At 41.5% G+C, this 16,340-nt stretch overlaps 1 protein-coding gene across 4 annotated transcripts in view; it reads left to right on the top strand.

The window, feature by feature from the left end:
* Nucleotides 1–8,998: 8,998 nt before the first annotated feature.
* LOC147630874 (Transducin/WD40 repeat-like superfamily protein) overlaps nt 8,999–16,340 on the top strand; it is an 85,684-nt gene continuing 78,342 nt past the window's right edge. For 3 of the 4 annotated variants that reach the window (XM_086809254.1, XM_086809257.1, XM_086809256.1), the window contains exons 1-2: nt 9,000–9,379; nt 9,610–12,525. In XM_086809254.1, the coding sequence (XP_086665380.1) occupies nt 9,206–9,379; nt 9,610–12,525 (3,090 nt within the window). In that variant the 5' untranslated portion in view covers nt 9,000–9,205. Of the gene's footprint in view, nt 9,380–9,609; nt 12,526–16,340 lie in introns of all 4 variants that reach the window. The other variant, XM_086809255.1, reaches the window with a different exon arrangement.

The following is a 16,340-nucleotide window of genomic DNA, read 5'->3' as shown; positions in this document are numbered from 1 at the left end:
ACTTGGATCATTGGGATCAATGCTTTTTTCCCCATTCAAGAGGCACAGCCGTTAATTCCTATCCATAGAACAGTTACTGTCCGGGATTTATTTTATCTATCGTAAAAACAAAAGTTTGAGTCTCGATTTACGGATCCATCAATCCAGCCTAACCCCATCCGATCCCATGGGTTAGCCAACCGCCCAACCACTGTAGTGATGGGATCCAATTAAGAATTTGGTTAGGTTTTGTCCCGGGTACCAAGGAAAAGAGTTCCAAGGCCCCCTAGCCGGATGTTCATGCAAAATAAAACTAGTCACACCACTCACACACCCAATATGAAATTGCCTTTTCACAGATTCAACCAGTTTAAAACAATCCTTTAATAAAACCATAGTATCACTGATCACAATCTTCCAAGTTATCCGGTTGATTCTTAAATTTTCCCATCATTCCTTCATCAGAGTATCTATGGCATCATTGGCAACTAGGACGCTCACCACCTGTCCACACACAGGGCCGTTTCCTAATCCCTAGCCCATAATACTCGGCAATATAATCTCTTATCAAGATGGACTCTCATTGAAGATCAGCAAGATCAACCAACAGATCCATATAAAGAGCCATGGACTCATCCATTGAAGACCAGCAAGGTCAATCAACCAGATCCATGCCCGATTTCAGAAAACAACTCCAACTCTGTTCCAATATCTTCCTCGACGCACGCGTGGGTATCCTAGGCGATCCAGAGCCCGAGCACCGTATGGTCAGCACCCTCTAGGATCCTTCGCAGGTGACTTAGCGCTTCACTCATAGGCCGCTTCCTTGGCCCCTCATCCACCGTACCGGAAGCTCACCATTTTAATCGCACCGAGGCTGGTCAAGACCTCGGCCAACCTTGCTACGCGAGACGTCCTTCATTGACTCTCCGTCAACAGTTGCAACTTTTTCAGTTAGGTCTCCACGACCTTAATCACAAGATGGTCACAATGCTTTCCCAGCAATCTTGACATAAAACAGTCATTTACAAACAGCATTTACAAACAGTCACAAAATACAGTTTCTATATTAACTCTCATTTTTCCACATTATCCCTCATCAATCCACATTGCTTATTCCACACTCCAGTTATATGTGTACTCATCCCATCACATCATTTTCCATCTCATCACTTCAGATTTCTTCACATCACATATCATATATTCACATCCATACATATATCTACATCCACATCCACATTCACATCCATACATCCACATCTACATCCATACATCTATTTTCACATCCATACATCTATTTTCACATCCACATCTACATGCACATTCAGGCATCCACATCCATACATCCACATCTACATGCACATTCACATCCATACATCCACATCTATATGCGTCCATTCACATCTACATGCATACATCCACATCTCTATGCATACATCCACATCCACATTCACATTCACCTCCATACATCTACATCTACATGCATACATCCACCTCCACATTCACATCCACATCTATACATCTACATCTACATGCATACATCTACATCTACATCTACATGCATACATCCACCTCTACATCCACATCTACATCTATACACCTACATCTACATGCATACATCCACATCTCCATTCACATCTACATCTTTACATCTACATCTACATGCATCCATCCACATCTACATCTATACACCTAAATCTACATGCATCCATCCACCTCCACATCCACATCTACATCTACATGTATACATCCACATCTCCATTCACATCTACATCTATACATCTACTTCTACATGCATCAATCCACCTCCACATCCACATCTACATCTATACACCTACATCTACATGCATCTATCCACCTCCACATCCACATCTACATCTATACATCTACATCTACATGTATACATCCACATCTCCATTCACATCTACATCTATACATCTACTTCTACATGCATCCATCCACATCTCCATTTACATCCTCATCTACATATCTATTTCTACATGCATACATCCACATCTCCATGCATACATCCACCTCCACATTCACACTCACATCCATACCTCTACATCTACATGCAAACATCCATATCTCCATGCATAATAATATTCTTTTAATTAATCTAGGATGATAGTTCCTAGAATATGGTAGGAAGTCCTCTTTTTATGCTTTGAATGAAATTATTTTATGCGTAATTTCTATAAAAATTTTGCCATAGCTTCGCTACTATGACTGGTAAATCTCAATTTTTTTCTAAGGGATAAGGCTCATTATTAAAGAAATAATTAGAATGGTCTCTAATTGGATCATCAATCCATAATGGTCTCTAATTGGATCATTAAGAAAATAATTAGAATGGTCTCTAATTGGATCATCAATCCATAATGGATTGAATCATCAATATACATAAACTAAAAGCATAGAAAAAAGCCATTAATTTGGCCTCAAGCATAGCTTAATCTTGGATTAAGGAAAAGCCTTATGAAAAGCTTCATTTGGATTGAAAAGGATCATGAGTATGACCATTTCTTAAGTGAGAAAGAGAGAAAAACCATTAGAATTAAATATAAATAGAATTTTATGTAATTCTTTACTATCATTAATTAATTAACTTCAATAGCATTTCAAAAACCATACCAATTAAGCTTCTCAAGCTTGAGAGAGGTTGAGAAGAGAGAATCATTGAGAAATTATAGAAAAGATCATAATTCACTATACTTATCTTATAATTTGCTTGATTCTTTGTTCACGGTAGAGGCCCCCAACCAATCAATTGGTTTAGTATGTTGATGGAGCCACCAATGGGGATTGAAGAAAGAGAGAAGTATAAAAAACTAGTGAATTATTAAAGAATTCACAGTTCTTGGCTTAGGTAGAGTAGAGTAACAATGCATAAGACATTATATTTTTTTCAACAAGGGGAGGCTTCTATTTATAGGAAAATTTGAGCTCCTAACCAAACAAACTGATTCTAGAATTTTCCAAGTCAGTTAGGTCACTTTTTGACCATTTTTAGGTCAGTTAAGCTAACTTTTTGGAACTAGACTTGAATGAGGAGAGAGGAGAGATGAAATATCTCAATTTTTATGAGTTTAAAACTCATTCAAGCATGTGAAATATGCACCTCCTTTAAAGAACTCTCCTTCCTTACATATGTGTCAGTTTTTTTTTACTAATAAACCTTGTACATTTTCAACTCTTCATCTTATGTGAAATATGCACCTCCTTTAAAGAACTCCCCTTCCTTACATATGTGTTTTTTTTACTAATAAACCTTGTACATTTTCAACTCTTCATCTTATGTGAGCATTTACTCATTTTTGGATACCCAAAATATCTCATATTTTTAATATTGCTCATAGTTTTTTACTAATAAACCTTGTACATTTTTAACTCTTCATCTTATGTGAAATATGCACCTCCTTTAAAGAACTCCTCTTCCTTACATATGTGTCATAGTTTTTTTTTAAACTAATAAACCTTGTACATTTTCAACTCTTCATCTTATGTGAAATATGCACCTCCTTTAAAGAACTCCTCTTCCTTACGTATGTGTCATAGTTTTTTTTTACTAATAAACCTTGTACATTTTCAACTCTTCATCTTATGTGAAATATGCACCTCCTTTAAAGAACTCCCCTTCCTTACATATGTGTTTTTTTTCTAATAAACCTTGTACATTTTCAACTCTTCATCTTATGTGAGCATATTTTTAATATTGCTTATAGTTTTTTACTAATAAACCTTGTACATTTTCAACTCTTCACCTTATGTGAGCATTTACTCATTTTTGGGTATCTTCTTTTTACAAATTGGATTTATCTCCTCCCTACACATGTATTGATGCTATTGGCCCATAGGAACCTTAATTGGACCATAGTCTAAAGATTTCTGAAAATCTAGACCCTTAAACTAAGGTTCTTTATACCTATTTCCAATTAATTCCAATTGCACATTTGAAATTTTTTTTTGAATTTCTGTTTCAGGGGGATTCATCTTAATTATATGATATATTTTTCTATCTAAAAATATTCAAAATCTGAATATTCTCTCTTTAGAATATTTTCTCTCTCTAGGTTAAAACAGTTAGAAACAAGGTCTTTATATTTCTGAAGAGGGATTGATTACAGGGGAAGATACTAGACATCAAAAAGGGGGTTGGGGAGGAATCTTACACCTGCGTGCAGACATTGTACAATTACTTTTACGAGAGAATGAGACCATAGAGAAACTGGAACTTCTAACATATCTTACTGAAAAGATCCCTAGGATTTTGGTTGGATTGGAAATTTCAAATAAAATCACCACAGCTCAAGCACAACTTTATCCAACACGAGAACACAATCTCATGACCCTCGAGCTATGGGATTTGTTAGGTCAACCAACACTCACGGCTCATACTGAAAGGATTCCTTTTACACAAGAATTGAACATGCCATGTTTGGGATACTTTGAACATACAATGTATATTGAAACTAATCCCCTTACTTGCAAGTTTTTTTTGGTTGAGTATGTGTTGGAAGTAGATTTGATCTTGGGGCATAAATGGACTATTGCTACCCAAGCACCATTTTGTGCTTCGCTCTAGCGCGATAGAGTCATCATGATGGTCAATGACAAAAAGTTGACAATACCATATTGCAAGGAAGAGGATCCAACTTTAATGGATTTCTATGATGCTGAACACAAAAGGTTACAAGCCTCTTCCAAAGAAGCCCCTCTACACAATGACCTACCATCTGTGTCGACGACCAACATCGATAAAGTATCTACTCCTTCAACCCTATCCTCACCAACGAAGTTAGATGCCGATACCTTGTGGTGGGTAAAAAGATTACTGCAAGCACAAGGATACTACCAAGATAATACTAAAGCTTGGATTCCGAAGCGCATCACAAAGTCCCCTAAGCTTGCACAAAGAAGAAAGCCTCAGCACCAAAAGCATCAACCACAAACTTATAATGTTCATCAAAGATGGGTGCCTGTGCATGTGCTTCAACAACAAAGATACTATGATGGAAATCCCATCATATGGTTGCTAAAATCAAATAATGTGAAGAAAGCCTCACCACCAACTTTAACCCCAACAGCTTCACCTAAAGTTTGACAAGCATGGAGGCCCAAACAACACCAAGCAAGTTACTTAACCACTCTCATGCATTCAACACCTACACAAGAGCTTGTGTGTTCAAGCAACCAAAAGCAATGGAGACTTATGAGGACATCAAAGACAAACTCACAATTCTCTTTTCACCCCTTTGGATGTGAAGTGTAAGTGCAGAAGCTACGTGGCAAACATAAGAACCTATTCTCTCAAAAAGGAGAATAGCCAACAAGAACTTGTTGCTCGCAAGGTGGTAACAAAACACACACACACACACACACACACACACACACACACACACAAATACAAGGGAGTCACACATATGGCCTATCAAACAACTCCCAAAAATCTTAAGTAGCCATTCCATTTTCGTTAAGTTTATGTTTCAAGGAGGGTTAGGGTGAGCCATCACACATCCTCCACTAGCTTATCCAATCGAGATAAGATTGGATGTGTAACAATTGCAAACAAGAGAGGGCAAATGGGCATCCGTGCATGACTAATCTCATCAAATGAATGGGCTCAGTCACCCCACCATTAATAAAAAGCCTTGCCAGTGCATGCTGGGGCTAATAATATAAATCAAAGAAGACATGCGAGGGGGGCCAAATCCCATAGTTTGCATAAGCTATGAAAGAAAAGACCAACTAACATTATCATAAGTCTTTTCAATATCCAATTGAATCATAACCACTGCTTGTCTTAAAGCCCTTGCATAATCGATTCCAGTTTGTACATTCATTATATTATGCAAAATATTCCAACCTTTAATAAATCCATATTGTCTTGGATGAATGAAAGTAGGAGAAATCATTGCAACCTGTGGCCAAGACCTTTGCAAATATCTTATACATGGCCCACATCAATGTGATTGGTCTCCATTGATGTAGATTAACTGGGGATGGAACTTTAGGCAATAAATGTACAAGCCCAATCTTTCAACTCGTAGGCATGATACATGTATTCCACACCTCCTGAAAAATAAAAGCGAGAGGGACCTTCAACTCATCAACATACTACGTGAAAATCTTATTGGGGAGCCCATCCCATCCTGGACTTTTCCCTTTAGGCAAACGCTTCAACACATCTTCCACCTTATTTAAAGAAATATCTATTTCCAATTCATTTGCAGAAACATCTAATACTTGTTGGTGACAAACCAAGTGAAAACAAAGACTCTCTAGCTGCAATGACATCAGAGATATGACCTCCTATGGACCCAACAAATAGCGATAAAAGTCCATACACACATCTAGAACACAAGTAGGATCAATAATCAATACTCCTTTCCTATCTTGCATCCTAGCAATATTCTCATGTGCATGCTTTTGCTACAAACGAGCAAAGAACGTATATGATTGACAATTAAAATCCATTAGGGCATGCATTTGAGCCATAAGCTTATATCTCACATATTGATTCTCGTGCAATGCTGCAACCTGATGGGACAACCAATCAATAGCTATCTCAATGTCAGGGTAAGAACCGTCCTCTTGAACCACCTGGTTCAAATCAACCAACAACGATTCTAGATTTTGCAACTTTTCCCTAAAATATAATGCATTATGAATCCCATACTAGCGAGTAAGATTTTGAATATTAACCATACAACACTCCCAAGGTGACACCCCAATAGAGATTACATGGCCTCGAAAGTTTTGTAACACTTGCAACATAAACTGATGGAAAACAATATGCTCCAAGAAAGTTTGGTTAACCTTAAGAGGAGCCTTTCCAATAATGGCCTATAAGCATCCACAGAATGGCTATGCATCTCCAATACCAAAGGGATATGATATGACAAAATATGTTTATATTCCACTTGCATGGAAAATATCTCTAGCAGAAACAAATCATGCTAGCAAATATACATTTGGTCCAGACGAGCTCTTGTACCCATGTTTTGTTGAGGGCATATGTAAATCCTCTCTCATGTGGGTGTAGCCACATATCTTGTTTCAAAACTTGACTGGCAAGCGCGTTTCGACTGAGCCTCTCTGGCCCATCCATAATAGAGTGAGGCGTAGAAGCATGCTCTGGCAATTCACACCCACCAACACAAAGCCAGCTTAGCATTGCACAAACACAATAAATCGTCCAATAACTGACGACGCTGTGCAACACCATTAGGTGCATACATCCCCATAAACCATAATGTTTCATCCATAAACTCCACTTCCACAACAACGAACCGCCGCCCTCGGACATCCTGCATAACCAATGATAGCTTAAATTGAGATTTCACTGCAATCATGACCCTTGATTGTGTAATGGGGTGCCCACTATAAAACATACAAAATTCCTTGTAATCATACACTTGTCCAGCCATGGAATATTGTTTATGCTCCACAACACAAAACATATCCCATTTACCTTGAAACATATCCCATTTACCTTGAAACATAGTATGCCACATGCGATAATTCTTGGACGATGAACACACACCTTTTACATTCCAAAGAGAAATCTTCATAATCCATCAAAACAGAAAGCCAATCAATGAGAGGTACCACCATCGGCCTCTCTTTCCTTAAAATATTGCACAGGCTCCTCTCTCTCTCTCTCTCTCTCTCTCTCTCTCTCTCTCTCTTTCGGGCATGCATGCATGCAGAGCTGCAAATGTAGGGCTGCCCATGGCCATGGACAACATGTGTCCTATGGCTTTAAGAGCTTCCCTTGCCTTGCGAAACAAGAAAAGAGCACAAAGCAAGAAAAAAAAAAGAAGCTGACCTACTAGCACTTTGCCCGTTTTGTTAGTAGAATACATGACCATAATCTATGCGAACCTCATTCAAAAATCATACCAAGCAAATGATGTGAACAAAACACAACATAGCATATGGTCGGCCTGATGTATATGTGCAAGGCTAAATATAACAAGAACGAGCATTAAAGCATGGCAAACAAGCATAAGTGCATGGCATAAGAGCATATGCTTGTGCTTGCTGTAACAGAACCGAGCACAAATGCATGGTAAAACAAGCTTAAGTACATGGCAAAATGAGTAGACAAGACCCAGCCTCGATAAAAATCACCACTATAGAAACTCTAATAAAGAACCAATCATAAGTGCATGGCAGACAAAGTAGACATTAAACCTAACCATAACGTGATTACCCTTGCCCCCTACTCGTAGCAGCGTTAAACCAAAAAAAAGATAGACAAACTAGAAAGCCTAATACAAACAAGCATGTAAAAGAAAGCGAACGACTAGGGCTAGAGGTTGCAGTGGCCCCCATCGTTAAACCATAAACGTAGCATTATTAAACCACAAAATGGGTAGACAAAGAAAGCAAACGAAAGAGAAAAAAATAACATTTATCTAGGGCTAAGTTGCGGCTCCCTCATGAGAGGAAGGAGCACAGGCCATGGTTAACGAAGCATAGCCAGATAACCAGATGAGGCAAGCTCGGCTGCCATAACCAAAGAAGGCGAGCTTGGTCACCATAAACAGAGGACGCACCGCTATAACTAGAGAAGGCACCGATGCACAAAAGCAAAGCGGGAGGGCCAACAATGGGAGACTTTTACCCTAAAACGAGGCTTACTGCTTAAAGGCTATAAATTTTAAGCCCAAAATGTTCATAAAAGAAAAAACCTCTAAAAAAGTTAACCTACGTACTATGGACACTGGCCCTCGCACACTTGGAGGGGTGCGCCAAGCTCATGAGATGATGAGAATCCAATGCAATCCTGTCTTTTATAGTAATATATGTTCATATGTAGATAATATTATCCACCTACTCTACCTACCCGTCCTCATCTTATTGGACAACTTCTGCAACCTTTAAGGACCTCAATTTTACCTTAGAAAACCCTCCAATTAATATGTGATACCACTTAAAACCTTCTAATATTTTTTTATTGATATATCTAAAACCTTTTGAGTTATCTAGTATTAAGGTAGATTCACTTTATGCTCCAACTTATGCAATTTTTAGAAAATTGCAGTTGTTTGTGTGTCATTGTCACTGTTTGCTTGCGGGTTTTCCCTTCCTTTATTTGGGAGCCTAAAAAAAAAACATGGAAAATAGTCCCTGCTGGGTAGTACAAAGTAACGCGAGCTGAGGTCCCGACTCTTCCTGTGAGGTGAATCAAAGCCAAAAAAGCAAGAAGTGGGAAGGCATGAGGTGCCACTCGGTTCAAGCTCTGTGGGCCTCCACGCCTGTTACACACGAGGTTGTGGCCATGGTGGCATCAAACAACCCACCCTCCCTCTGGACAGGGGGATCTCGCGGCGACATCATCTACTGGAAGCTGCCTTCCCGCCCTCCTGATGATCATGGCGCCTCTCAACAGGTACTTCAATGATGTTTTTCTGGGCCTGAGGCTGGGCTTAGACTACAACATCTTACTTGTTTCAAACGTGACTTCAGTCAGCCTTTATCAAATGAATGCAGGCGTGGGTTTCCCTTCATTATGGTGTATTGTCAAACCTTGTTTTCATAAAGGATGGGAGAGTCTTGTATGCTCGTCTCTGCTGGGTTTTGGCTTCATGAACCCTTATGCAACTGACTTTGAATGCATAGCAGGACTTGTGGCCAATGGCTTTACTCTGTGGACATACAGCTGTAATTGCCGATCTTGCGGTATGCAGACAGGATGAGGTCAAGGAGAAGGGGATGTACAAAAATGGTGCTTTGGTGGTGGACAAGAACTTTTGTGGGCTGCCCAAATTTTATGAAATTATAGTGAGCGTATGTGTTGAAGGATGGCTTTGTGCATGGGACAGCTTGATGGGACGATGCAGGCGGCGGAGAAAGTTGCCCCCATGGGTAGGTAGTCCTTGCATCATGACCACGCTACTGGGAGCCCAACAATATGTTGCCATTGCTTGTGATGGATGCACGACAGGTTTCTCCAGGAGCCTTGCCACCAATGATGGTGATAACGACATCAGGAGGCTAGTCGATAATGCTAGGACGATGGCTTGGGAGAGGTCAGGAAGCACAAAGAAGGATATGAGAGGTGCTGTCATCATTGTGGATTCTTTAACCCTTGGAGTCTTACAAGTTGTGTATAATGGTTTCCTTGGTATTGGACCGGTCAAAGCACTTGCTGCATTGCCAGACACTGATTTGCTCCACAAAGTAATGGTTTCTGACCCTGCTGGGCGCATTCGGGTGTGGAATGTATCTTTGGAAACACAAGGAAAGGGTGAGGCTGGAGGTGAGCAGTTGAAAAAAGTCAATTCATCTTGGCTTCAAAATGAGGCTGAGTTCGCTGAAAATACAGAGACAGTTTCCTTTTCATCAGATGGTTCATATGCACTGCTGGTTTATAGTACACATTGGGTCATCATTTTGACGGAAGATCAGAGTATTGTCCAAGAATCGGCTCAGATCAAAGGTAAATCTGCAGAATCTGGCTGGGTTGGAGGTCTATTTTTAGTTGGAACTGGTGTACCAGTTAAGTCTAAATCTGGCCAAAGCACGTTCTTGGTTTGGGATGCATGTGGAGGTGCAAGAGTGTACTATCTTCAGAACAAGCTTACTCAGATGCCTGTTGCAAAGGAAGTTTGCTGGCTACCCCCCATTTCTTCAGATTGTGAATTGCGATTTTGCGTTAAGTATCACCAGCTGCAGGAACTGCTGATATGTGTAGCATGCAGCTATTCACCTATATCAACACCTGACACTCAGGTCAGATTATGGCTTTTACCAGAAAATTGTATGTATTATTCAGACTTTCAAGATCCAGGAGTGTTTCCAAAGGAATGCTGCATAGAAAATGGTGTCTCAGCAAAGCAAACGAACCCTATCATGTATGTTCAAGGTGGCTTAAGAGCTCATTGGTTAAACCTGCCTTTCAATCATTCCCCAGATATAGCTTCAAGAAAATCAGTTGATGTGGAGGGAACATCCCAAAAATCTTTGCTAGTAGATATCAACTCTGCATTGTGTTCTTCTGTGACCAAATGGGTCACGTCATCAATGGTTCTTTTTGATAAATCTTCAATCCCTTTGGCCTTTGTTCTAGGCTTCAATTGTGGAGACATCAGACTTATCATCTTCAGAACCACACCACCAGAGCGAGAGAAAAATGGGCTCACTGAGGAGGGGAAAGACGGATGCACTGTGCAGGGGCTATATAAACACACGGGGCCTATCATTTGTCTTGCGGAACGTAGTGTGTTGACTGAAACATCTGCCTTGAACCCAGAAAAAACTGTGAAAAGATTCCTCATATCTGGTAGTATGGATTGCTTGACATGTATATGGGACTTAGATAACTGGGGTCAGCTCGTGGTGGCCCTTCATCATCATGTGACACCAGTGCACCAGATTTTGCTGCCACCATCAGGTACTTATGCCCCTTGGTCGAACTGTTTCATCACTGTAGGGGAGGATGGATGTATTGCCTTGGTTTCACTGGAGACTTTGCAGGTTGAAAGGATGTTTGTGGGACATCCTACGCAACCAAAGATGATAGCTTGGGATGGTACCAGAGGCTACCTTTCTTGTTTGTGCTCTAGTATTTCGATGCAATTGATAGGAAGTGATGTTCTCTTTATGTGGGATATGAAGTCAGGTGCCCTTGAACGCATTCTTCGAGGGGCTGCTGCACATCCCATGTATATCAACTTTGCAAGGCAGTTACAGAGAAGCTCAGTTGCTAGTGAATCGTTTGGTATCCAGGCAACGTCCATCTCATCACTGCTACATAAAGACATAGACTCGCCTTGCACACACTCTGCTTATAAATCTGCAACCTCTCAGTTTTCAGGTTTCAATTTGAAAACAAACACAGAGAGTGACTCTCAGTCGGTTTCAAGTCCTATCAGTACAACTGATGAGAAACATTCTGAGATTTATAGGCTAAATTCTGGAGAAATCTCCTCAAACAAAATGATGGGAAGCTTGGAGAAATTGTCTACCAGGCTTAGTCAGGCCCTGAACCAGGGGACAAAGGCTTCACTATCGTACCCAAAAGACCATGGGTTTGGAAGCTCATCTGAGAGCTCAAATCGCAATCTTTTTCATAATCAGCCACCTATAAAGGGAGTATCTCCTTTTCCAGGTGTTGCGGCATTGCAATTTGATCTATTTACTCTCATGGCTCCAGACTTGGGGCGTATGGGGAGAACCGTGAGAGAGAGTGAGCAATCAAAGATACAGGTTGCTGGTGGTCATCATTTACCTGGTAACCAGGCCAATGGAGATTTGAATAAAGCTGGCAGTCTAGGCATCAATACTCAAGACGGGGTTCTGGCATCAAAATCAGTTGAATTGGAACTTGCAAGCTCATTAGGCTCATCTGAGGGCCGTTTACTGGGTACAGGCTTGGCATGTCTGCATTTATGGGGGGCAGACTTGGAGCTTGACAAATGCCTCAATACGGAATTGCGAATTGGGCAACCTAGAAGTGTTGGTACTGCTGCAGGTTTTGCTGGAGATAGAGGGGCCACCACTCTGCTTCTGCCTGGCTGGCAATCCACCTTTGAGGTACTTCGCATGTCATTTTACGCAAATGCTTCAATAGTTTTGAGTGGGAGTTGAACATGGATTTTATAGTCGTGTACAGTTTTGGTGCTTAATTTAATGCATAGAAGTTTAAACCTGAGAATGCGATTGTGCATCTTGAAATGCTTATCATGCTCACATTCATGTCTTCCAAGATGTTTTAGTTTGGTGGTAGTATGTGTTTGCATGATTGATTTTATGTGTGTATGCTTGCATGCATGCACGGGGTAAAAGCCCATAATTGGTCTAGAAACATCCTAAAATACATGTAACTGTATAGAACATGCAAAATTTGCCTATTTTTGTGATTTTCCATCATGAAATTAAACATTTGTGCCCATCCATAAGCTTTGGCAAGGAGCTTTGATGGCGGTCTAGGTAGACTTAGAGACTAAGAATGTCATGCACTAGCAAGGGTGCACAGTGCAGTGAAGATAGAACTAAACTTCTTGATCTCAACATGATAGAGAGGTTGCCAAACGCATCTATATATAGTGGCCTGGGTTGGTCGTCAGCCCCATAGTCACATAAAAACAGGTTTCGTCCCTTTGAAATGAGATGAAACGTTTTCAAATAGCACTAAACCTCTTGGCTGAAATAGTGTTTTACCCAAATGCCATATTTTAGGTGAAAACATTTTTCCGAAGGTTTTTTCCCCCTAACCTTAGGTTTGAAGCTTGTGAAAGGTTGCATCTAGCCATTGCCCACAACCCATGATCCTTGCACGTGTCCGTTGACAATTGCTCCCCCCTTCGAAGTCTTTTGCTTCTGATCTTCATCACTTTCTTCTCCTCTCTTCCTCTGTTGTGCCGATTGTTGTCACGTGCAACCCATACTTGGATGCCACGTGGACATATCTGAACAGTACAGGTGCAAGGCTGAAGGAGATAGCACAATTGGAAGCATAAACAGTAAACATATTAGAGAGTGCAAAGTAGAATGAGAGAGTTGGACAAGATCACCTTTTATAACAGCAGTAAAGCTTTACAATGGCAATGGCTAGCAAGTAGATGTTGAACTGTGTGCAAGGGAATTGGATGAAGGAGTGAATAATGGGGAACTCCTTATATAGTGCATGAGTGAGCTGGCCGACTGCTCATAGGACAAATAAAACACCCCCTCTGTAGCTCATAGTGTGCAAAAGTCGGAAGAAGATAAGTCGATGAAGATGCAACCATGGATTCTCCAGCATTGCGAATACTGGAATCACCTCGGACAGAGCACCCACCGACCTGTTTCCTCGAAACAAGATGCCACCACGAACAGCAAGGAACTTTGCTTGGCCACGAATTCCTACACAAGTGTGCAGTGAACTCCAAGAATAGATGATGAGCTGTTGGACACACCGTGCCCATAATCCCCAATAGTGGACGGAACACATCACGTCCCAAAAGCCTCGAACAATGAACTTGGAAAAGATCCAATTCATAATTTATGCTGTACCAAAGATAACCATGTCTTGCCATATGTCTAATGCTTGGAACTCCGAATCACGGTTCCCATGCACCAGTAGGTGGAGTTGTAATGAGTCCCCTCTCCCGCTCACAGCCTCTTCTGGCTGGAAGCACATGTGGGGAAATTGCATGTGTACTAGAGAAGCACACCAGCTTGTGTCTCCTAAGCTGGAAGCGCCCTGGGAGCCCTAGAAGTGGTACTAGAATCTGTATCACTATCCTGTGTTGTGTCTTTGCCTTTTCTCTGAGATGAAGCCTTGTCCTTGCTCGTGTCCTTCTTCTTGGACAAACAATCTTTTGACAGATGGCCTCTTTTTTCGCAAGAGAAACAATTACTCCGACCTTTCTTTTGAACTGAGGAAAGTGCCTGGTCAGAACTGTTGACTGACACCTTCAATTTACCCTGTGAGATGAGAACGGACTCCTCCTCCAAAAGTAGGGAGCTAAGATCATCAAAATCCAGCTGAGTGGATGTGACCTGGCACTGCAAAGATCGAGAAATAACATCATAGTCCGGAGGAAGCCATAGCAGCACCCAGCTGAGAAGAGGACAAAGCAGCACCCATATAGCCAGTAACTGGTCATGGATAACCTTGGTCTTCATGAGAAAAGACTGCATGGAATTGCCTTCAGGAAATAACAAGCCGTAGAGTTGCCCTTGCAAGCTGCCCTCATCGATGAATCTTGTGCAAAGAGATCCTCCAACTTTGACCATACTTGATGAGCACTGGAGAGAGTTTGCACTGCCGGTGAGACCTCCTCGGTTATGGTCCGCACAAGCACAGAATGCGTCTTCGACTCTTGATTCTCCCAGTCTTGTAATTCTGCAGCAAATTCATCCTCCTGATCCTAAGTTCACCTCCTATAGTTTTGAGGACGCTCGGGCTTCCTTTCAGTGCCCTGAGTGGATGAACTAGACCCGCATCTGAAGCTTCCAATGAGCGTAGTTGGGTCCTTTCAACTTGTCATCTTTGTTCGTAAGGGGGGGGCCATATCCACAACAGCAAAGAACAAATCTCAGCTCTCAAACACTTCTCTCAAGTGCTTTCCAATGAAGCGAGGCACTAGGAACAATCAGCCCCCTCTCAAACTGTAGAGAGAAAGAGGCGGGACAGCAGCAAAATAGTCCAAGATCCACCGAGAACCGCCTACCGGAAGGGCAAGGACTCGTGGAGGAAGAAGAAAATGTATAGCCACTTGTCTGGCAACTCCAAATGCAAAGAACTCACCAAAAACAGATGCCGGTGTAGAAAACACAGGCACAACTCCACCTTTTATCTCTGTAGAAGAAAACGCAACCAAGTGAACTGGCCGAATTGCCTCTGTAGGAGAAAACGCAGCCACCAAAACTGGCCTGTAGCAAACAGCCGGCTGGCTGGACCTGAAAACGCAGCACTGTTGGGGAAATGCAGCCAATGTTGTCACAAATCTGCAGCTGGGAGAGATGTGGAGAAAAACGCACAACAAAAGGAAGGAAAGGTGGGCAGATTTGTAGAGTTTGGAGCAGCCTGGACCTAAGCGTATGATACCATGAAGGAGATAGCACAGGCGGAAGCATAAACAGTAAACATATGAGAGAGTGCAAAGTAGAATGAGAGAGTTGGACAAGATCACCTTTTATTACAGCAGTAAAGCTTTACAATGGCAATGGCCAGCAATTGGATGTTGAACTATGTGCAAGGGAATTGGATGAAGGATTGAATAATGGGGAACTCCTTATATAGTGCATGAGTGAGCTGGCCGACTGCTCACAGGACAAATAAATAGGAGAATACAATAAAATGTCAGATAAATGGTAAAAGCCCCAGAACACTGACATGCACAATTCTAACAAAGGCCTATGGTGGTTACTTGGTCCCATGTGAGCCCTTGTCAACAAGCTCAAAAAAACTTATGGAGGCCACAAAGGTCGAGCCTATGATTGCACATAATATGGACTCTTATGGCTAGGGAATTGGGAGTGAACCCTTGTGAGGTAGCTCTCAACTACCTTATGCGCACTGGGGATTTGATGAAGGGCCAAACATGTGAACTTTGCGTTAAAGAATCCCCGCATGTGGAGACAGGTAATACTTTGTCTCGTAGGATAAAGTCTTATGTGCACAAGGACAAGGCTTCAATGACGTCCAAGCAAGCCTCCACCCTGCATGGGTCGGGAAAGGAAAGAGATGTACATGGCAGAGAAGGTGGCAAACATGTTGGAAGTGTACATGTGATGCATGACTCCCATGGGGAAACTGTTGGGCACGTTAGCCGCTATACTTTGCCAATGGAATTGGCTAGAGAATATCCCCATCATGGGCTGAAAATTATGCATAATGTGGGGACAGCCAAAGCTGATCA

Source organism: Cibotium barometz, chromosome 15, assembly GCF_041138505.1.
Source record: "Cibotium barometz isolate CiBa-2024 chromosome 15, ASM4113850v1, whole genome shotgun sequence".
Lineage (NCBI taxonomy): Eukaryota > Viridiplantae > Streptophyta > Polypodiopsida > Cyatheales > Cibotiaceae > Cibotium > Cibotium barometz.
Note: the sequence above shows the minus strand (reverse complement) of the source record. Positions and strands in the feature narration are given on the sequence as shown.